Below are 24,616 nucleotides of genomic sequence, written 5' to 3'. Positions count from 1 at the left end.
TTGTAATGTGTAGATTACAATCAGCTGAAAACATCTTTGAATTGACGACATTGCAAACCATGACCATCAGGCCGATGTTACACTGAAAAGATTCGGACGTCAGACCGATTTACAACGATTTCTAGATGTCGGACAGAGTTGATATGAGCCATGTGTTGTGCTGTCAAGGGAAAACAAGATTAACTTCCGTAACAAATATTTACATATTTGTCACAAAAATTGGTTCAACACGTAAAGTAATAAGTATTTAAGAGACTGAGTTACAACTGAACGTGTCTTATCACCTGTTTTGGAAGCCCCTGCTGGGCCATGCCAGACTGGATACACTCATTATAACCAAATTAGGAACGTAAGATATGTATGGTTGTCTAACCATCTGCGTTATGAAAATTTACAACTTGATCACCATATTACGTTTTATATAGCTATGCATGGATAACACTCTAGGCAGTTGGCACAGAACAAAGTATGTTTGTCTTCAAATATAATTCAGTTCGTTCGTCTAACATGTTGGAAATGGTAGACAAAATATGTATATATTGTTTATTTTTTTTATTTGATAGCTTTCGAAATTATATAACAACCATGAATGTTGGAAAAATTGAAAAATGTTATGAAGGTTATCAATTCTAATTTCTGTAAAATTAAAGTAGTTCTTTATTGTTTGTCCAATTAGTTAGAGTGAATCATCTATATTGTTATTTAAGAAGGTAAGATTAGTTATCCCAACACTGACTATTCCCTGCCTTAATTACTGGTGTGGTACTCATACGATATAGAATTAAGCTGCATAACCGGGCTTTTATAGGTACATTGTGTATACAGTTTGGATGATGCTCAGATAGATAAGTTGTCGGACTTGATAATTGAGCTCGTTATCACTATAATCAGCACAACTCGTCTGGATCTAAGTGGAACAATGTACAAAGCAATTCATCATTAAAACAGTAGCATGTTTCCATTGAGGTATCGTGTCACTAATTATGAAATAACACGGTGAAGCTACTTCTCGTCTCTCTGACAAACCACCTGGCGCTTGCCTTTGATCGCTCCTGATTGGTTCGTACGACCTTTCCATAAAAGGCACCAACTGAGACTAATGAAATAAAAATGTGTCTTTTTAAAGGGTGAAAGTGCAATAGGATTATATATGTAGTGAAGTGAAAGGATCTCTGTACAATCTGAGACGTCAAACAGTTATGATCAGTCAGATTATTTAATGTGTTACCAAGCGATTCTGTCATGTAACATTGTTGAAAACCTAAATTGTATTTATTAACCATCATCATTAGAGGGATTGTTGTTTAATATATATGTGTGTTATTTGATTAAAAAAATATGGTCAGCTAACATCTCATCAACACACACTAAAGACCACTGTGTGTAGTCATCCCAATATACGATAGGGTGGTCGGATGGCACAGTAGTAACGCACTCGCCTTTCACCTAGCCGACCGGGGTTCGATTCCCGGAACGGACGTGAAAAGGTACGAGGTCACCTCCCCGACCATGTGGCTTTTCCCCGGGTACTCCGGTTTCCTCCCACAATAAGACCCCTCGGGCGCTTACATCTGGGCCAACAAGAGTGATTAGTATAAGTTGTCAACTTGTAAAATAAATAAAGTTTATATATAAATATAATATAAGATACTCCGATGCAGGTTTAGAAACGAAACAAATAAATTGGAAATTCACAATTCGAAATCGATGGGGAAAACAACAAGCAAATAGACATAAAATGCTTCATATTAGGATGAGGAGACGTAGGACGCAAAACTGTAGTCTAGAATTTATAGAATGGCTATGGACCTGCCATTTTAGGTAACATTTTCTCACCACCTCAGCAGTAGAAAACTAAAGTATTCAGAATATAATGTACATGTGGTCGAAGAAATCGAAAGCGTGATCATCTATTATCTAAACTTAAAATAAGTACCATGTCGATATTTTTTGAATAAGCAGAGACCTTGTGAATCAAGAAAATAAAAAAATATTTTAAAAAACCCTGTTGAACGTTGATAAGACTAAACACTTAAATTATTCCATGGACGAAGTCGGATTAAATTCGTACGTTCTGGAATTAATCTCCTTAGAGAGTTTGAGTAAGATGATATCAAGCAGTTGTGAGGACAAGTCGAATGTGAATGAAATGGCAACATGAAACCACATATAGTTAAAATTCCTTATCAGTTATATCCCGTCAAACTGTGGACGTCTATACTACTGGGATTTCTATTTTTGAAATAATGCAGACACACAAGAAATTACGTAAAAAGGGAGCTGCCAGTCACGAGACAGAGAGAGCAAGTCATTGATTGATCAATGAACAACGGATATTGCAAACGCTTAGTGGTTTATGTATTCATTTAAATGGAAGGAAATGCGCTATCTGAACTCGTACACATTCCGTAACTCCTTGCTTCATCACCCGACTCCGATTTAGGTGTTACATTGTACATGCCCCCGTTGATAATCTTACGCATTGCAATTATTTCTCATTAAACGTATTCTTTAGAACGCAGTTATCTCCACAGGCCTCCCAGGGTTCCATACGTATGTGAACTTCCGATTTACATGCGTGATACCTTATTCGCAATGGAGCTTCAAGTATTTGAAATATGTCGACTGTATGTGATTACCTTAATCGTAATTGACCATCAGGTGCAATGCAGTATTATTCTTGATATGCGTGTTAACATACGGAAGAACTTAGGTACAGACGGAAAACAATTACTTCTTGGATATTATGGGTCAGTGGACTTTTCTATCGTACATAAAAGAGATCATAATATGTTAATGTGTTTGCCTGATTTTCACTATTCCATCAGGTGCGATGCCTCAGATTTGTACTTCTGGTACCAGACCCTGAAATTTATTCTATGCCAATCAGTAATCACAACGATTTTATAGACAATACAATGATTCAATCAGATATGTTTTACAAAATTGTAATGTTGTACACTTCAGGTATGCAGATAATCTAGATCGAAATAAAAACCAGATGCCACCGTTTTCACACACAATTATCAGATTGGGGTTTATCAAATCGCTTTTCTCCCCGCCGACGGTCCGCGTTACTGTCAATCCGTTCGGAAATATTTATGAAAATACCCTCACAGATCTTCCCAAAACTGTATTCAAATAATCAAAAGGTGTTCCTTATTCTGTAAACATGCCTTGTTTAGAGTATAGCCCATATTTTGATATGACCTCAAATGGTCACTGTTGTGACAATCATATTTTAATCGTTATTTTTCCAGAAATACTGAATCGATATCTGTGGAAAAAAGTTTATAAATAGGGTTCCAAACTGTAAATGGCCTATTTTGAGTATAACCTTTAAACATGATGGTTGCCGGCGGACATTTTTGATTTAGACATGACTGAAAGATTACTGCATTGTTAACGAAGTGATCGTTATTAAAAGATCAGAAGTAAATCGATCAACGATAAGGTGACACTTAACACGCAACATTTGTACAGTCAAGGAAATATATCGGTTATGTCTGTATGTACGGTTACCAGTTTATAGACATTTATACAGTCAAGGAAATATATCGGTTATGTCTGTATGTACGGTTACCAGTTTATAGACATTTATACAGTCAAGGAAATATATCCGTTATGTCTGTATGTACGGTTACCAGTTTATAGACATTTATACAGTCAAGGAAATATATCCGTTATGTCTGTATGTACGGTTACCAGTTTATAGACATTTATACAGTCAAGGAAATATATCCGTTATGTCTGTATGTACGGTTACCATTTCATAGACATTTGTACAGTCAAGGAAATATATCAGTTAAGTCTGTATGTACGGTTACCAGTTTATAGACATTTATACAGTCAAGGAAATATATCGGTTATGTCTGTATGTACGGTTACCAGTTTATAGACATTTATACAGTCAAGGAAATATATCGGTTATGTCTGTATGTACGGTTACCATTTCATAGACATTTGTGAAATTTAATACCTGTGAACAAGCCCAAACAGGGATAACAGCAAAATATTAGCCCTACAAAATTGAACAACTACACAGTATAGAACTGTTTCGATCAGCAAGATATTTTGAATAAAAAAACTTACCTTATGTAATGCAATCTTACGCAATTAACGGTCGACAACCCATTGCCGTTTTATAACCACGGTAACATAAATAGACAAGAACGCCACCTTGTGATAATCTACATAATATCTACGCTATTATGGAGAACAGTTGATATCAACATTACGTAATTTTATTTCATTAATATGTAAAGTAACTTCCATCAGGTGTTCTTTTTATAGAAAGTCGTGCTCAGTTTTCACTGTGTGGATCACCAAGGTTTTACAGTCATTGTTCGTACGTGCAGGACTAATTGAACATGTTAAGAACCTTGAAAATGTCATATTATATGATGGGATCCGGTGTCACCAAGAACACATCAAATACACATATCAAAACATTTTCACACACATGACAACCATCTTTTAGAGTCTTATTTCAATGTCGAATTCTATGAAACTGGGGGGAAAAATGAACAAGAAGAAGACTCGTCTAACAGAACAAGGAAAATAAGACAAGGTGTTTTGGATACAAAGTTAGTACATTTCACGAGTTAACATCAGTCGCCGTTTCATCAAATTTTGTAATCTGTGTATTGGTGTAGCGACCTGGTCAGATCAATGAGCATTTTACAAAACGGATATTTATTTATGAAAAGGTTTCTCGAAAGCAATAATATTTGGCTTGTAGCTGTTGGAAGATTTTTGAATATCAGTTAAGTATAGTGTACTTGGCCGACTTATTGATTTAATCCTACATGAACAATGTAAATTTTACAAAGATTCTCTGATATTTCATTTTAAAGTCTGTTTTACCTCATCTGAAATATAGAGCCGAAAAGTGATTATTTCCAGTATCTTAATGCATTATAAGCATATAGCATTAACAGTCTGCTCCCTTTCATTTCTAGTTGATAATATATATCCATGTTAGAAGACACATTAAACTGACGGATCTATTGTTAATTGTCCAGAAGATGCCGCATTGAAACAAATTCTATTTGCACTAGACCCTTCATCTAGTCAATTTTGTACTTTTAGAAGAACGTCAAGAACATGTGTATATTCTGCAGTATTTGAAATCGTTAAAACAGGTTACGGGAAATGTCGGGGACTTAAAGTCCACCAGCAGTATCTTCCACCTGCAACCTCGAATTAAGATTCAGTTGACATATGGATATGTCCTTATTTGCCTTTTTACTACTTTGAACTATGTTTTGTGCAATCAGTTATTTGCTTAGTATGATATACGTACCGCTTATCAGAAACAAAATGAAATAATAGATAACATATCGTACAAGGTTAAAAACCAAATACAGACATCTGAGGCCAAACAGATTAAGATATAGACATCGAACATTCCTGAGTTTTAACCAATAGGAAACAAACACAATGTGTAGATAGTGGTATAAGGAAATGAAGAGAGCATGTACAAAGAACACAAAATATCAGTGTCAAAATTCCAAAGAGCATGCACATTGTATTTCAAAGGCACAAAAGCATGGAAAAGGAAACGAAGCTCTACCACCCACATTAGATTTCATATTGATGAGACTTGACACCTAAATGAGATGAAAGACACAAAAAGGCTTCATGAACTCCATGCAACACCAAGTAACATCAGTGTCAGAAAGCATTTTCAACCTAACATGTCGTTAATGAACTATTAACATTGCTTTATTGCACAGAAACTTTCATAATGTTATAGTACTGATGAATATTTCTGGTGCCACATATGAATTCTCGTGAATCATACCGATATCGGTTCAGAATGTGCTAGTGTTGTAGGAAAGTTCCCTGCTATATGAAATAATGGATTGGATTCTATTGTAATGATAACAAACCTCTTCTTTCACATGTTTTACATTTTGTTATTGTCAATTTCGATATTTCTTGAATCCCATTCAGAATCCTGACGTGTTTTACCCCAGAAATAGGCCAGAAGGACTACACGCGTATATTGATACAGTTCTATACCCTATTCTGCATATACCGTGTTAAGTGCAACGATACGCATTTTTATACAATAGCGTTTGGCGTAGAATATAGTGAAGTTAAGTCACCGTGAAATAGCAGCAATTTTGGCAACCGCCAATATTACATTCACGATATCAGATAAACATGCAGTAACTTACTTTATTCTCATATGATAGTAGAATATTTATTTTCGGAAACCCTCTTATTTCTTAAACATAACGTTCTTCATGAACTATTTCTGAAAACGATGCTAGATATACGAAGTGAAGATGATTTTGCTGTCGACATTACCACCAGCTGTAATTTAATGCTACAAAGGATGAACAGTGTTACTACACTGTGATTCACTTCTCATCAGGATTAAGTCTCTAACTATATGAAGGTCGAATCAATCTGATTAGTAATTGGCCTTGTTAATTAAAGCCTGCCATTAGGAAACCATTTTCAGTGAAAAGCTGGTGATAAATGTGTTAAAAGTGACGGGTTGTGTTTAAAAAAGCGAAACTAGATGTGCAGAAACTCGTCACCCAAACCATCAAAAAGGATCACATGTCAGAAAAAATCAGGATCTAAAAGAAACAGAATCAAAAGTTATCACATTCTGTATCAGACATTAATCATCATATCAAATAGAGGGTGTGTGGTTTCTACCTCTTTAATTACGGTAGAAACAGGTCACACACACTCGAGGCTAAATTGTATCTATTCCACTTCCGTTCCGTTTATATATATGTATATATATAAAGAACTGACTCGTGTGAAAGTAATACAAAATACAACCACTTGTGTAACCTCTGTATAGTAACAATAACAGATCAATACGTATTTATACAATAATACTGATTTTATATGTTAAAGACAGTGGCGTCTATACAAAAACTGATTTGAGTACGTCATGGCTTAATTAGATGATATGACCACATGAAAAAAATTGTACAAGGTTTATTTGCCGAAATATTTGCTAATAAATTCTGATGTCCTCGGTCCGTTAAGGCTGCCATTTTGTTGAAAAAGCTACATTATGCACTGAAGAATATATGTGTTTGAAAGAGTCAGTATTTCAAAGCTTCGAAACGACTTGGAAATAATTCAAGAAATCCATCGACTACTTTTTTCTTACGTAGCAAGCTACTACCAGACAGTCGATAAATCTACGGCACTGAAGCTACATAGTTTTAAACAAGGAAGTCGGTTATGGCTGGAGGTCGAGGTCAGCCGGGTTACATTTTATTTATTATTTTTTTAAATTTCATTTTTATTTACTTATCTTTTCCTCGAGTCTAATACTTCTAATAGGAAAATAATGAATACCAAATGATTTACTTTACAAAAATCGTTTCCCTGTAGACAGTGCTTTGTTTGTTTCACTACGACCGCGGTATTGTGTGTCACCGCATCCCTTTGCCAATATCAGGATATTTTACAGAAAAAAACATTTCCTAGACACAGCTGCACTTAAATACACTAATTTGTAATTATTAGGAGTTACTTCGAAAGTCACCAATCGCTTTCACTAATGGGTTGACAAAGAAATCACTTTCGGTAATAACAATCGATATAACTTAAACACGATCATGAATTGAAATGTAAGCAAATTGAATCAGTATTTTTTATCTACAATGGAAGTATTACTTTATTGTAAACATGTCGATTGCATCACGTGAAGCCAAAGTAATTGGGTACCTAAGGCGAAATGACAATCCCTTTTCAATCGGGTTAGTAAAACAAGAAAGTAAGGATGGGAAGAATTGGAGTTTAATTATTCATAATTGTAGAGGATTTCAACTTAATGCCACCCATTGACGTCCTTTGTAGAACATTTCTGTGTGAAACACTGTTAGGTATACCATCGGGTATTCTTTCTGATAAGGATTTTATAAGGCTAATTGATTATTTCTTATTCAGGGAAGCTGATTAAAATCTAATCCGGGTCTTACACATCTTGATAACAGGGTATATCCGGTCGGTATTTTCTGAGTATTCTTGACCAGCTGGTCTTTGTTAACACGTCCTGTAAGCTTACATCCTGTGGCAACAAGCACACGATATACATTGACTTCTCGGTTTATGATTGCTGCAAACATATCAAAATTATCTTCCAAAAACGCATTTTAGGTTATATCAGACCATTTTAACAATAGTATTAATTAAAGCAAATCTTGTATCAATTACTATTTTTAAAAAGTCCGTTTTTCATCAAGCTGTGTAGTAAGAGCATCTTCCGTGATAAATTAATATTTTCTATATTCATTTATGCCACTTTAAAGTTTCTAAACATTCTGTCACACCGAAAGATCTGTATATGTTTTGTATTCAACCTATGGTGAAAACGACATCTTTGAAGAATACAAGCCTGTCTTTTGAGACATTCAATACGTACCATCATGTAATGCACTTATATAATCTAACGACATGAACCAGATATACATACATGTTCCCAGCCTTGGTTATCGGTACTACTAACCTTTTTCTTGTGTACTGAAAGTCTATGAACCAGTCTCCCATAGGAAACACTATCGCCTATAAAATGTAATCCCCATATATCTTAATCTGATATGTTAACCCTCCATAGAAACATTACATACGGTATATCAAAATGTTCCACAGAAAAGTATTGCAAATGTCAAATATCGCATGTCTCTTTCACAAAACGGTATTTTAGTTTCCTGTCCAATGCCAACTGAATGTTATATCTGTGTAGTTTAATTCACATTATTTTAATTCACTTCATCAACATTAACTGTATTTTATCCATAAAGTGAATTTACATTCACCTGTATTTATAAACGTGTACTAGGCCACACTATACAGTGAATATGCCATTCACGCCGAATTACATCCAGCATACTGTGCTGCTAAACACTTGACACTACTGCTATATCATCCATTAACTAAACTAACCAACAGGAAAAGCAAACTATTGGAATCAATAGAAATAAACACCTACTCAGAAATAAAAAGTAAAAGAAAAAAATTCCAATAGCAGTTCAGAGAGGATATTCGTGTTATACTTAATCATCGACACCTTCTCTGTAAGTTCAGTTTGGTTCAATTAAATGCATGCCATATTCTAAAAGTTATATCAGCGGAAGTAAGAATCTATTAAAAAATCTTTGAAGCTCTATGGAGTTCACATTCCACTCGACATCTAGATATATATAGCCAAAATATGATTAGTGGAATACTACCGTATGTCTAGTAGAAAGGAGTTAAGATAAAAGGGTATGGTTAAGCAACTACCTGAGTAAGTATATTTAGACAATAGAAATGTAATATGGACGAGGCTGGTACTTAGAATTCTGCTGTAACTTGAACTATCATAATACTGGAATATGTATAAAATGTATTCCTTATTTGGAAAACAATGTGTGACAGTAAACCCTTGGTTTTACATAATTAGATTATCTTTGTTTCAATCATATTCAAAAATCTATAGATAACTTTGCTGTTAAACAGTTGTTGTTAAATAGAAAATGAATAATGGTCGCGTTGCACTAAAATCGAGTTAATATAATCATAATTGTACCTGATATAATGACGGTACAAAATAGCTTTACTTTGTACCGAGGGTTTCTCATTGCCACCTAGTTAAGACAGAACGCCAAGCGTAGGTGCATAGTCACCACTGTATATTGATGTCTCTTTAGGGAAAGATACCAAACCAGAATTTCTCTACACTTAATTTTCAGGTCTACAAATCAATATCAAATTCAATTATATGTATGATTAGTTAGTAGAGATCTGTAGCATTATATTCCGGTTTAGGAACAGATGGACGGCATTGAACCTCAATATTGTGGGTTCTTGTGGCATAACCAAAACGAGCCAGACGTATTTTTTGTTAACTTGGTGGATGGACAGCATAAATTAATTCTTAGCCTTAGATATATTTTAAACTGATGTCAAAAACGCTAATTTGATGCTTTCATCATTCAGATCATCGAACTACCACCAAAGCAAAATAACAAAACAATCTTTTCTCATTAAAAATACGTTGAAACCGAAGCAATTAGGTTAGAAGAGGAGGTAATCTTATCTGTCAACAATACATCACAAAAATGTGTTCTTATTTTAAAACCAGCGAGAAATTTGTCATGAAGAACCACACCTTGGTTAAATGATGGTGGTAAGATCTTCCAACATACCATTGACTTACCTATGGGAACCAACTCCGCCCCTCTGCTGGCTGACTTGTTTTTGTTTTCATGCGAGGCTGAATTTATTGAATAGCTTATATAAATAGGCCACTAAGACCTTGGAAATTTGCTTAATTTCACTTTCAGATATACTGATGACGTCTTGTTTTTAAGTAACAATAATTTATTGACAACTTCCATCGTATATACCAACCAGAATTGGAAATCCAAGACACCACAGACTCTTTAACATTAGCCGCATATCTCCATCTTTTTTTACAATGAAATCAAAATGGACAGCTAACCATCAAGCTGTATAATAGACTTGATGATTTTCTTATTGTGAATTTTTCCTTTCTGGATAGCAATACCCCTGCCTTCATAACCTATGGTGTTGATATGTCGCATTTGATTCGATAATCAAGGGCCAGTTCCCAATATCATGATTTGCGTGCAAGAAGTCGTCAATTGACAAACAAAATCCTAACTTTTTTTAGAAGATTTTAAAAGATGCTAGCTGACGAAAATTAGGGGGAAGTGTTACAATTGTCATAATTATCTCATTAAGAAAAATAATCTATTTATGTGATAAGAAGCTGGACGTGTTTGATACTTGTTGGTTAGCGTGTTGGTTCTGTTGTTGTATACCTTGTTCTCATTTGAGAACGTGACATTATTTAGTTTGATTGACACAAAAAAAAACGTAAATAATGTTATGTTTAAATGATAAAAAATTGCGTATGATTTTTTCTGTGTCATTAATGTGATATGATGCTCAAAACCAGACCACCAGCAACCAATGCACTCTCATAATAAACTACATGTAAATGTCTTATTCATGTAAAGTATGAAAGTTATATCTCAGTGGAAATGTTTTTCTCTGGTGTAAAAAAATAGACTTTAATACTGATTTCTACCACAAAGCGCACAAGTTCACCTTTGGATCGTCTAAAATTCGTTCTCCTTAATAGTCGACATATAGAATCCCCGTTCATTGCCTAACCGTGATGATCGAAAACTGATGTTGATGTTATTCCAATACGCCAGCCAAATGTGCATACGTCCTAAAGCTGCAGACAGTACGCACTGTTCTTACCATCTTCTGAAACAATGAAGTGCAGTTTATACATTCTAGAACTGTACTTAAACCCTCAACATTAAAACATGATTAGGTTTAATCTATAACTGTTAGAATTCAAACACGGTGTGCTTTAAGTATTTCGAGTGTAAATAGCAAAGCAGCTAATTACATGGCAAAAGTTTGGTAAGGAGTCCCTTATTGAAGATCTGCTGTCTTTTTTAATTGAACAGCCCATCTTACTGTATTTAAGTACGACTGTAAAAGTACAATTGGTTTAGCCGGAAGTCTGTTGAATTTAAAATATCCAAAGAAAATTACGGTGAATGATGACAAACTAGTATCAGTTAAGATAAGCTGCTAAACGAACCACTCTAAAAACACAACATAAATAGAAAATACATATATCAGAGCCAAGTGTAAAGGAAAAACAAGCGTAGATAAGAAACATAGTCAGGGGAGACAAATTCAACCGGGACCTCAATTAAAGATATTAATGGAAATAAATTCCATCGGTGTTATTCGACAGTTTGAACTGATACAAATGCCATACTCTTGTTTCTCAAGAAATCAAATCATGGTATAATAATTTGTGCCGCTGTGCAAAATTCTTATCACGACAATAAATGGGTAATTTAGCATCTTAAAATTAAATAATGGATATAGTTTTTAAATATATCCTCCTGAAGCTAATACAGTTATAAGAAAAGGAGGGAAGCTGGGAAAAATAAAGAAAAATAACTTCTGAATGGGAACGGAATTCACATTAGGTTGCAGGAGCGCCATAATGTAATCTCCGTTCTTGTATCATCGTGTGTATTTAACGATGTTAATGTCAGGGACAAAATAATCTAATGTCGTTTAAACGATTTACATCCCGAATCAATTTTTGTAATGGGATCACGGTGAACGCCAGGTGTTATCCAAGGTTAACAGAGATTAATGGTGTTAACGCTCTTCGGGTTATTAAATAAAAATCTCGTAACACGATGTTCTGTTTCAATCCTTATGATTATGACCGTCATATTTCCCGAGGTATCTATTGAACGCTTATACAGAGAAAACAATCATATGAATTGAGATGCGTCTGGCCCAGAACACCTGTAGTCGGTACTGGAATACCTGGTGTCTGGACCAGAATATCTGTAGTCGGTACTGGAATACCTGGTGTCGGGACTGGAACACCTGTAGTCGGTACTGGAATACCTGGTGTCGGGACTGGAACACCTGTAGTCGGTACTGGAATACCTGGTGTCGGGACCAGAATATCTGTAGTCGGTACTGGAATATCTGATGTCGGGATCAGAACACCTGTAGTCGGTACTGGAATACCTGGTGTCGGGACCAGAATATCTGTAGTCGGTACTGGAATACCTGGTGTCGGGACTGGAACACCTGTAGTCGGTACTGTAATACCTGGTGTCGGGACTGGAACACCTGTAGTCGGTACTGTAATACCTGGTGTCGGGACCAGAATATCTGTAGTCGGTACTGCAATACCTGGTGTCGGGATCAGAACACCTGTAGTCGGTACTGGAATACCTGGTGTCGGGACCAGAATGTCTGTAGTAGGTACTGGAATATCTGGTGTCGGGACCAGAATATCTGTAGTCGGTACAGGAATACCTGGTGTCGGGACTGGAACACCTGCAGTCGGTACTAGAATACCTGGTGTCGGAACCAGAATTCTAGGTGCCATGATCGGAATACCTGGTGTCGGTACCAGAATACCAGACCTTGGAGAAAACTTTTCATTGCCAAAATAAGATTACCGCTGAAGTATGTAAACTATTTTCGTTTACAGTTTATGTATTAATAACCTTTTCAAATCAGTTTACACACTTAACTATTTTCCATTGGAAACTTACACGCACGCAGACCTTGTTGCCTATAGGGAGTAAATATTTGATCCATTCCTCCATTCAATTACAACACATGTATTCCGCACACCGTGCGTGTATCATATCGTGCGTACATTCGCACGATGTACGATTGTATTGTACAATCAAAAGATCGGATCTCACATTCGGACGGTTTTGTGTTTAATCGTAAATCAATATGGAGGATTAAAAAAAGACTCATATAATAGCGATTGAATAGGTATTAGAAAAGTATTGGATTTGATCTGTGATCTCATCAATTAGGACACATCTGGGCCTTGTTTAAGTTGAACATGGTAAGTGTTCTGACATTCTCACACTATCGATGTGATCTGCTGTATACACGGGTGTATGTGTTACAGAACGTACACGATGTATGAAATTCCAGTGTAAATGTAATAACACCAAACGTTATGTGATCCAACAACTGTATGTTGAAAAATCGTCCTGCATTGATGGAAAGAGTCCATCGTTCCTTATTTCTTACACGTGCATGTATATAAAACGGTATGCTCCTTCCACCGGTCTGTGCAACACGTGCAGACATTATACATGTTATGTGCGTGTAATATGGAATTACTAAAGATATACAAATCGAGTTAATTAGTGAATTAATTACATTGATGTACTGTTGAAAAGACATTATAAAAAAGAGCTGAAGGTGGGATATAATTATATAGGTATATCTAAAGTAGGTAATAATTACTGTTCGTAATACAATTCAAGCCTTTGTGTTTTGATATGGAGTTAATGAGAAAGTGATATCTCACGAATACATTCATAAATACGTATACATTGTCTTTAATGTGTCCACATTGTGATATGTTCTCAGACCAAGTCCCTTACTGTTCAATCAATACTCTTAACACAGTTATTCTTAATTGTCTTTGAAGAAGTTTGATCCTAATATCATCGACACCACCATTCTCTTAAATCTGATAATCCGGTCTCACAATGAGTGAATGTTTTAATCATTTTTGTACTAACACAAATGTATTTTCAATTCTTACTAATAGAAAATCGTGCAATAGGTATATAAAAAAACACAATCAAAATATTAGCTGCCTGCGTCAGAACAGATCAAGCCAGCGACCTTATCGTCGGCCGACGGATACCGACTGACCCTAGCAATGATGATATCGTTAAATCACTATATGTGGTGATATTTGTTCGTTAGATTCACGTGCAGATCTTGCATTGGGCAGATATGGTGTTGGGTTTTTTATTCTCTCTTAATAAATTATGTAACAAGCTGAACTAAAAATCATATCTGTTGAACATTTTTAACTAACAGTACTTTACGGCAACACATCGAAACCATCTACTGAGACCACACGTGCACTCTACTTTCGAACAGATATCCTACAATCCAGCGTATCATTGCTGTCTCAGATACATCTTGATAAAAGCCAAAGTGACTTAGTTTTCGTTCAAGCTCGCGTCCGAAACAGAAACGTAGGGCTTCAGTGTAATATTACCGGGATATAGTTATCGTTATCAGTATAATTGGTACATATAATTGTATAAGAGATGCATTAAATTGGTAATTTATTTTATGATGCGATAAGCGACTTAGGTAAGATTACTGTTTATTATCATCATAAGCGACCTTGTGTCTACATGACGTAATACAAGATGTTGCCGGCAGCCTATAATGGCTATAAAATTTAAAAAGTAAGAAGATTGTCTGCTTGTTAATAATAATATAGGAACTAAATATTGTGTCTACAACCTACACCACAAACACGCACAACAACATAACAAAAACTATTTTACTTGTAAGTAAGACAAAACAATGCTGATCCCTTTAAAAGCCGCTGTGTAATTTGCCAAATTAACTTATTAGAAACCTCCCGTATAATTATATACACTTGATTTCGCGGCACAGTGCCTATAGGATATTTATCCATCAAGATAACAAGTACGTTCATGCGTTATGTCACTTAAAATTTTCAAACAAGTCCATTGGTGATTTCCTACAAACATTAGGAAATTATTTGAAATACGCATATGCGGATCAGCACAGATGTGTTTATCAAAATCATTCTGATTCGTAAGCTCTTATTTCAAATCAATATCATTCCACATGAACGAATGTTATCAATGTAAATTATCTTAATTTTAACTATCTACTATAGCTCTTTAACTGTACAATTAATTAAACAATAAGGGACTTCTAAATTAAACAGAATGTAGTTTACTCTGAAACTGTTAACCATTGTGATTTCAATATGTTTTGAACAGATGGCATCTCAATGCCGGAGAAAAGTTAATGTAACATGGAATGATGCAGTGAATGCATATAATAGTGTAGTGTAGGGGTACACATGATGAATAGATATAAGTCACGCTCAGAAAATGTTTTCCTGAACGACTGTTTAGCCACTAAATGAGTTCAACCATAGGGAGATGACCATTAGTTGTAATCGCTCAACAGCTGGGTCCGAGGGAAGACGGTCCTAAAAGGTAATCAGTCGACTAAATAGCTTGAATAATACCACGTTATCAATATATCTGATCAATTATGCAGCATCATCAATTTCCGACCGAAAGAATTAAAGGCAGAAATAAGAAAAAGCGTTTCAAAGGCAGGGTTTATGACTTCCTTCGTACAAGCGGCGAGATTAGCATCAAACGTTAATTTTAAAGTGCGGTTAAGCCTTAATACGTAACGATGGCGTGCGTAACACGTATGGTAAGATTCTTATTTAGACACCGACATTAGTATTATGTTAAAAATCACTTAAATGCCCATTTACCATTCGTCACCATTAGGTGTAAATAAGAGGCCAGAGTTATGTAAACTGCTGACATCGATCGTAGATCATCAAAGATTGTTGACAATAATTTATGACATGCGATCTCTAATGTGGAGTAATCTAGAACGAACTGAACAGCGAAAATACGAAACTAATGTCTTGCGTCAGAAAAATCACATCCTACTATCAATATCCAAAATACATATCGTGTTTACATAACATTAACGTATCTCGATTGGATATTTTTCGTTTGCATGAAAGTCTCTATTCAGCTTCATTAAAGCATAAACATTGGTAACATTAAAAGAAGATTGAAATTGAATCAAACTGCTTAAGAAGTTGTCTGAACATTCAACAAACTCGTACAGTTGTAATTATTTTGAAAGTAAATCTACATATGTCATTAATCTTCTTACATCCAAATCGTGAAAAGAAAGTACCCCTGGTAGGAATATATGTATGCTTTTGATTTCAACAGAATTCATCTTCATCAGGGTCTATAAATTAGGTATACTGCATGTTGTGTTCCGTTCTAACCTCAGATATGCTCTCATAAAGGCGTTGAAAACATTACGCGTCACCGTGCGTTATCCAAAATAAACAGCAAGATTAGTTCTATCTCCTCTTCGCCCTCACTCACGTGTACAGTCTTACTTACTCATACAATTTACGCCAATATACTTAACTGTGTTGTTTCTATTATCGTTAGAATTTCTTCCATGTGTATTCCGTTTTAGAAGAAGATGAAGGGGATGGGAAGGAGGGGGTGCTCACGTGAACGAATGTTGAATTGATATAATACAAGGTGTAAATAGTTGCACAAGCATTAATAACAGAAATGAGCTATTTTATATCCGCAATTCAAAAACCTCTTTAAAATATGAAATTAAGAATATGAAATGCTGTAGATATTGTTTGTTTTGATGTTCCAAATGTTTGCGATGTTACGAAAGTCTTCAAGGAAAAAATATGTATCTGTTACAAGTCTTCTTATTATTTTTTTCAATCACAATTAAAGCGAAAATTTAGTACTTAACAAAAGTAACAACATTACACAGAGTAATTTGCCAACGTTATACTGTACGCTACACGCAGAAAATGCATTTCCTCCAAAGGTCCGACAAGAAAAAACAATGCCAAATCACAGACAAATGTTTTCATGTTCACAAACTGTCTGACCGTTCTACTTCAACATTCAGAGCTGTAAATTCCTTTTACCAAAAAAAAAAACCAATTTCGTCCGTGCAGCGCTAAAAGAGCCTTCGATTTTACGAATGTAGCTTGTTACAATTTACATCTTATATTTGGATTACTACTGACGGAAATGACTGATCCGAGAGAGCACCTGTCGACACTGACTAAGCACTGCAATGTTCTAACAGCGGTAGACAGCTATGCTATATGCGACAGAAAACTGATCTGTGTATTTTTGACGAGATTTGTCGAATATTGTGAAGAATTAATGGAATTTCCAAGCAGTGAAATTTGCATCGGAATTTGTTGTAGAAATGAGATTTTGGGATTTTTTTTGTTGTATTTATGTTTATATTTGCGATCGCAAGTTGTTCACGTGTCATGTCGATGGCAAACATATCTGACAAGTAGTTTCAAAATGCATTACTTAATGATAACAAAGCACAAGTTTTCGGTAAAGAATTTCATTGTTTTGATGATATCGTTCTGTCATTTGTCGATAAGATGCTTCAGATATTTGATGTTTATTGTGTGTGAGATAAACAAATTCATTGACTTCCTCTCGCAAAAATATAACTTGGCAAACTTGATGGGGGAAAAACAACCATAGTGGAGTTAACAAAAATGTTGAAAAGTTGTAGTGGAGCCAGAATTCACCTTTTTTAAACAACGTTTTGCTGCCACACTCACGTTTCTCCAGTTAAATTCAAGCTAGCATGGAGATCTTCGTTGATTTAATTATAAATTCTACCAACCAAGGAAATTTACTGGAGTTGATGGAATATATGCATAAGTAAATCTGAAATCTTACCGCAAACGAATGTGACTAATTTCTTTTCTCTGTATAATGGAGGCCGAAATGTCTAATAGAAGATAAGCTTTGGCTCAGACTAATATTTATTTTACATTGTATGTTTAAGAATTCTATGTGTTTTTATGTCCTCCTGGATTCTGATAATATATCATTAGATTTATGGTTCTCCGTGTCCGATATTTGTGAGAACATTAAACAATCATTCCTTCGCTTATACCATTATGTCTATAGATTTTGTGAGAATCTTTTTTATCTATGTCAAGTTTTATGCACATTATAATATAAATGTTTGCGGTCTTCAAAAGTCTAATGTAATAATTTGTGACTGTGTTTCCATTGTTTTCCCCAAGCAACTGGCGTTTCAAGTTTTCTATTTCCCAGAGCAACAACGCAAACGGTCGCACGTCATTCTTATCAAAGAAGTTTTTCCATTTAAGTACAATGTATCTGCGACCCCTACCGCCTACTAAACCCAACACACCTCTATATGTTGATAGCAATAAGCACATTGGTTCACAGAAACTGCTCATCTATTTAACGATAACGATAAAACTCTATCATAATGGTGTTATCTAACCAAGAAGTTCCAATCGTAATGCTCTACTAGGTGTCCCAATACGATTTCAGTAATGGCAAATAATAGGATCTTTATTTTCGGTGTTCTAAGAAAAATGCTTTTACTCTTTCGGAATATCCTTCTTGGGAAGTACGAATGTCCAATTTCCTAAATGGACTTGAATTTGAAATGTCTGATATACTTCTGATGGAAAAACACCATCAACATCAAATCAAAATAATAGTAAACAACATATGTGGATTGCACTTCATTTAAAAGATTTGTATTTCAATTTCACTTACATTAAATAAGTTATAGAGATTTACTTGTTCTATATATGGATGTGGCCCATATCACTCTTCCTTAATAGTTTATGGCGAGATTTCAATAACAGCTCAAATATTCTCTATGATCTACGTCTTAAATAATACATTTACACAACAGTGGGGATTGGGAGATTTGAACTTCCTATTCTGTTCTTAACTCAGCAGAATCATTTTGATAAATTTTCTAAAAACTAGCTATTCATTATTGAATAACGATATGCATCATTGTTTTGCTGATGGATCTCCAAAGGGACCCACTTTTGAAAAAGTTTGGGAATGGCTCGTGTGATTTCCTTGGACTACAGGCGTTGTGGTTTAGGTTTCCATCATCAATTAAGATAGAATTTTATTCGAGACCTTACCACTCACGCGTGCATCTCATCTCACATAAGAGTTGCATAACTGAGTAGGGTTTCCGTTCAGGCTTCCTTGTTTAAGCCTTACAGTGATACAAGTGTAACACCAGATTAGCTTGGCTTGCGTTATTTCGTTCAGTCTTACATCTGTAGTTCTTGCATGGTGTAAACACCCTTGTCAGTTAACACGTGAGGCAGCCATAAGATTAACCATTCACAAGTCTTCACAGTCCCCGATATCCAGTCGTTCACATTGGCGACCTGCTTGCTGTCTTAAAAATTACATCAAAATTCAGAATCAATTAATAGGGATTTGTTTTCCTGTCCAGATCAATTATTGTAATATCCATATAAAATACATTTGCAGTGCATCCAATGACCGTTACTTGTCATAGTTTTAAAGGGAATGCATAAAAATGCATTTCTTTTACGTTCATTGTATTATCAAATAACTGGGAAAAACAAAGAAAAACAGCTAAAATTCAGTTTGAAATGTCAGTGGACATTATTAATTCAGTTTTGTAACGGTATGCTGAGTCGATCGATCTAGCTCTTTTTCCGGAAGATTAATTACGTCATAGTCTTGCATAGAAACAATCCCAAATAATCTCAATGAAAGAGTGGAATCTTACATAGGTAATTAGATAAGAACAGTAAACAAATGACAACATCATTAACCTGTTACGTATTTTATTCTTTTATCCTATCAAACCTGTTAATAGATATCTGGAAAATACACGGGGGAAACTCGTTCAGGTACAAAAATATATATGCAACGTCCGATTTAGATGGTATGTTTATATATATATATATATATCTGTTTAAAACATGGAATATCTGACAGATTAGCGTTTAAACATCAGATCTATGTAGTAAATAAGACAATTTTGTAGTTGTGCTTGAAATGGCGGATGTAAATATTTGCCAGTTTTGCATCATTTCCGCTGACACCTGCTTCAGTGTATAAATATAGAATTGTTTTAAACTAACTGAGAAAACAATATCAGGTTCACCCTCAAACAAGTGGATTTGAAACTTTGGAACTCTTCATGTCAACATCGAAATTTATTGACCCCGTCCATAATATTTACCTATTAGAATTCGGAATTTAGACAGAGTTTCTACTCCAACCGCTTTTCTTTATCTTTTCCTACACCGTGTTTGATGCTCGTTATTTGGCATGCTGGTTTCGTTGCTGTATAACTTGTTCCCATTTGAGACCATCACATTACTTGCCTGGATTGACCAAGGTTTACCTTGCGGGTTTCGGCGATGAAGCAGAAGACACGTACTGATCCAGAACGCCTGGTCTCATTCTCCTTACATTTTTCATTAGTATCCTTGTAAATATTTCTTTAGTTCATAATATACTTCAGTTGTACCGAATTTGAGGTTTGATTATGACTGTGTTCTCATGCCAGTATTTTCTTGTCGTTTTTACAAAGGTAGCCAAACCAACGTTAATATCTCAAGATTTTGATTGGATAAAAGTGAAATCCTAATATTAAAAGAATGAATAGTAGATATAGGAATATTATACAGAACATACCACCAGAAAGACACTTGAAATATCTAATATATAAATCCTTGTGCTTAAAGAGCACAATCTCTATGTATTTAATGATTTATATAGCGCCCAGGTGCATCGTACATATATTTCAAATCAGTGTTCAGCAATTAACGCTAGCAGATTTGGAGTTTTGGCAGCCACTGTCTTCTTATCGAACACATGGAAGTGTCAAAAACACGCATGTGGCCTAAATACTTCAATACGTATAATATACACTATTATTCACTGCGATCGCACATATATGAGCACATTTATAACTAAATACTAACATCGTATTCCATTAATTCTAGATGATATGATGGAAAATAAAACTAATATAATTACATTGACTAGATGGATTTCCCATGTTAATTTTTGATCAAATAATTAATTCCTCATTTGTGGTTGATTTTGTAAAGAACATGTTTGAAATTGTGTACTTTTATTGTGTCCTACATAAAATGAATGCATGGAGAACAGCAGTTCATGATATTTTCAGAAACTATTAACGTATCACTCATATCTTGTATGAAAATATATGACATGTGAACAATATTTTACTTCTGTACATTACTGTATTAGCATCAGTTGTGACAACGCAAATCTATTGTATAGTATTTAGCACTTCAGAATGTACCTATGTGCTGCCTGATACAAGCTGACCATCAGTTTTATCTTTTTACAGACGGTGTCCATCTCTGTTTCCGTGCTCACCCTCAGTGCTATTTCTGTGGAGAGATGGTACGCCATCTGTTACCCGCTTGTGTTTAAAAGCACGAAAAAGCGCGCCAAACTGATTATCAGCGCTATATGGCTATTTTCCGTAGCAGTTGCTGTACCGGATCTAGTTGTTGCCAAATTGCACCCGTACTTCAGTCCAGAATTCACCATTCTCTTGACGTCATGTAAGCCGGGATGGTCTAACAGAAATCAAACTATATACCAACTGGTCCTGTTGATTGTTCTTTACGTTGTACCCATGGTCCTTATGGGCTTTACATACTCCCATATAGCTGTAGTGCTATGGAAAGGCAACATTCCCGGCGCCGTGGAGACAGGTAAGTGAATTCAAATATACATAATCTTTTCCTTGGCATCATACCAAATTAATTAAGGCATATAGTTTTAAACAGTAATACGATAAAGTACAACGAGTTATTTACAACCTAACAAAAACAAGCAAAGAAAAACACTTATTTCTTCATCTTAACAAATACCATTAGCCAATGTTGTAAACAAATTCACATTTGCGGACGAATTTATCATTGTGCACAAAATACACAATATTAATGCACGGTTCAGCGATAAAAAACCTCATTTGAAGTCGTATAAACATCTACGTTGTTACTTTTATAACGAGCATATATCTTAATATTTTTATAATGACGTTTACGACGGTAATGTTGCACGTGATCATGGCATAGCTCAACGGTTACTTGCCCAAAATATTCTAAACTCATCCATCACATTAATAGATAACAGCCGACGAGACCCTATCATTCTCCGCCCCCTCTCGACCTCCCCCAACCCCCTCCCCCACCCCCCTAAAAAGAAAAAAAAACAAGCAAAAAAACAAACAAACAAAGAAACTTCCTCCTATCAAAAGCCCAGCTTTACGTCTCCCTTGGCAGTAACTCACTTAATCGTTTAAGTGTATGAGACTACAGGTCCTTTCCCGAAGTCGTTATTTCAAACCAAATACTAGTATTTTGCGTTCCTTGCTGATCGCTTCACATAAAACGGACAAACAAAGAACTGTTTCGACAGGATTCATCTGTTTGATTTTACCAGATGAAATGTCATGTCAGTGATTTCAGGATATGATATTTTAGTGTAAGTGTACTATAAAAGCGCCCGCCTGTTGCCTCATCAGCGCTGGTCACAGTTTCCATATGATCTCTGCGTTTGCGAGGATGTAAAGCCACATCACCAAGTGACATCGCCTTTAGCAAACGACTTTGTTTAAAATGTGAAATACAGTTTGTTAACATAACTTCGTGTTATACCTGTCTTTTTAAACAGTTTAACCGAGATTTCATGAAAACAACCGAATTATGATATACCCTAAAAGCCTTACCACATTTAAGGCCTTGACTCAGAGGTTTAAACAGTTCTCACTGATATTATCGACAACAAATTAATACCAACAGAGCTATTATAAAAGGTACATTTTATATTCATAAAAAGGAAAATGTTGCATCGAAGGCACAAAGCAAATCACAAGAGGTTGTCCGGCTTATTTACTTTATTGGATACAGAACAGCAAAGTGGGACCGACCAAATAATATTATGGATATGTAGAACACGCTAATTTGCCAAATTGATGCAGAGATAGGCAAGGCACATGGAGAGAAAAAGGGCTCATAAGTTAAATATATAAAAGAACGTGAAAACATTGGTTGCAGCAAAACTGGTGAGATAAATACATTTGTTTTAAAACAGTTTTAATTGCTTAGTAACGACTGACCATATTCATTGTTTCAGCTGGTATATGATTACAACTATTTTAACTGCAGGATACATTTTGGCGTGAGTGAAAATTATTATAAGGTAAAAAAAGGTTACGCCCCTTGCCGTAGTGGACACTGTGCTTCTACGTTTATCTAATTGTTAGTGTCTGCAATGGTGTCGGTAAACAGATCTGAAACTATAAATACGAAATACGTTGCAGCAAAACCTTCTTGTACAAAGGCTTATTAAAGATCACACTATGCCTGGAGATATCATTTAGGATCGGCTTCTGGCTTTTGTAAAAAGTGTTCGCCCAGGTGAGAAAAGCTATGACTGCTGTCTCGCGACGGAGAAAAACATTTAACACAGACTGTTCATTGTCTGACGTGCAGCTTTCGATTTGTGACCAAAAGGACATGTAAAACTTTCCCCCTGCGTTTAATTTTGTTTAGCTTTTATTTCCAAGGAAAACACTTTAAAGGAATGCCAGGGATGAGACTCTGGGTTCGGCCGTTACATTACGTCATGAAATCTGTCGTATGATTTACTCTGCTATCTTCCATCATTTATTTGTCAATTACATTTGCACATTAGGTTTAAAAGGAGAGACATTTTCTTTACATCGTGCATGCACACATTGTTATAGATTTAATGTTCCGATCTAATAGAAATGGTTATTACTCCTAAGTATAAGGAAAGTATTTGACCATGCATGTGTGCAAAACATTCAAATTACCAGTTGAAAACCATCGAGTATATTCACCTTTTACGTTACAAAAACAGCAACTATACAATAAAAGAAAAGTTACATGTTGGTATACTATGGCTGCATGAAAATAACGTAACATATGAAAGTTATGATACTTCAGTATGATGGCACTTTACCTGTTCAAGTATCCATCAGTTTTGCTTTCAAATGAATTTCAGACGATTTTAAACGCGGAAAGCTGCAAATGAGCCTCTCTACCAATCAAAAATATAAATTGGATGGTTTCCGGCCATACGACTTCCTAACCGACCTCATCACTCTCAGTTTGCCAAGGTTATTGTATTGTCTGACGGGGTTACCGAAGATGTCACGTTGTAAGAAAAAAAGTTTCCCCTGAGAGAACATGATTGATACCTGCTTCAACCACGAAGTATATTGAAGTATTTGTCTTTTATTGGGTGATAACATCAAGTTAAACTTTTTGTCGTTTTAAAGTGAATTGTAAATGATAACAAACTTTATATATATACGTGTGCCATAGATATGTTATGTATGTTATACACATCATCAACAATTCTAGTTTTGCCTTTGAGTAGTAGATAATAAAGGAGATTAATTGAATTATGGTATCTGTTGCTATTTTTAGATACGATAAATATTTGGTAACTACTCAGGTACGAATGAGAAATCAATAGCTAATACCTGATCATTTCTACATTTAGCACATACTTTAGAACCCCTCTCTTTTTTACTCATTTGATTTTCATATACAAATAAGAAA

At 35.2% G+C, this 24,616-nt stretch overlaps 1 protein-coding gene across 1 annotated transcript in view; it reads left to right on the top strand.

The window, feature by feature from the left end:
- Nucleotides 1–24,616, top strand: part of LOC132565343 (orexin receptor type 2-like) — a 61,128-nt gene that overhangs the window by 12,321 nt on the left and 24,191 nt on the right. The window contains exon 2 of the mRNA XM_060229991.1: nt 21,361–21,733. Coding sequence (XP_060085974.1) covers nt 21,361–21,733 — 373 coding nt within the window. The remainder of the gene's footprint in view (nt 1–21,360; nt 21,734–24,616) is intronic.

Source organism: Ylistrum balloti, unplaced genomic scaffold (assembly GCF_031769215.1).
Source record: "Ylistrum balloti isolate Yb309-2 unplaced genomic scaffold, AGI_CSIRO_Ybal_v1 Utg369716, whole genome shotgun sequence".
Classification (NCBI taxonomy): Eukaryota; Metazoa; Mollusca; class Bivalvia; order Pectinida; family Pectinidae; genus Ylistrum; species Ylistrum balloti.
This window is presented reverse-complemented; position numbering and strand designations above follow the sequence as displayed.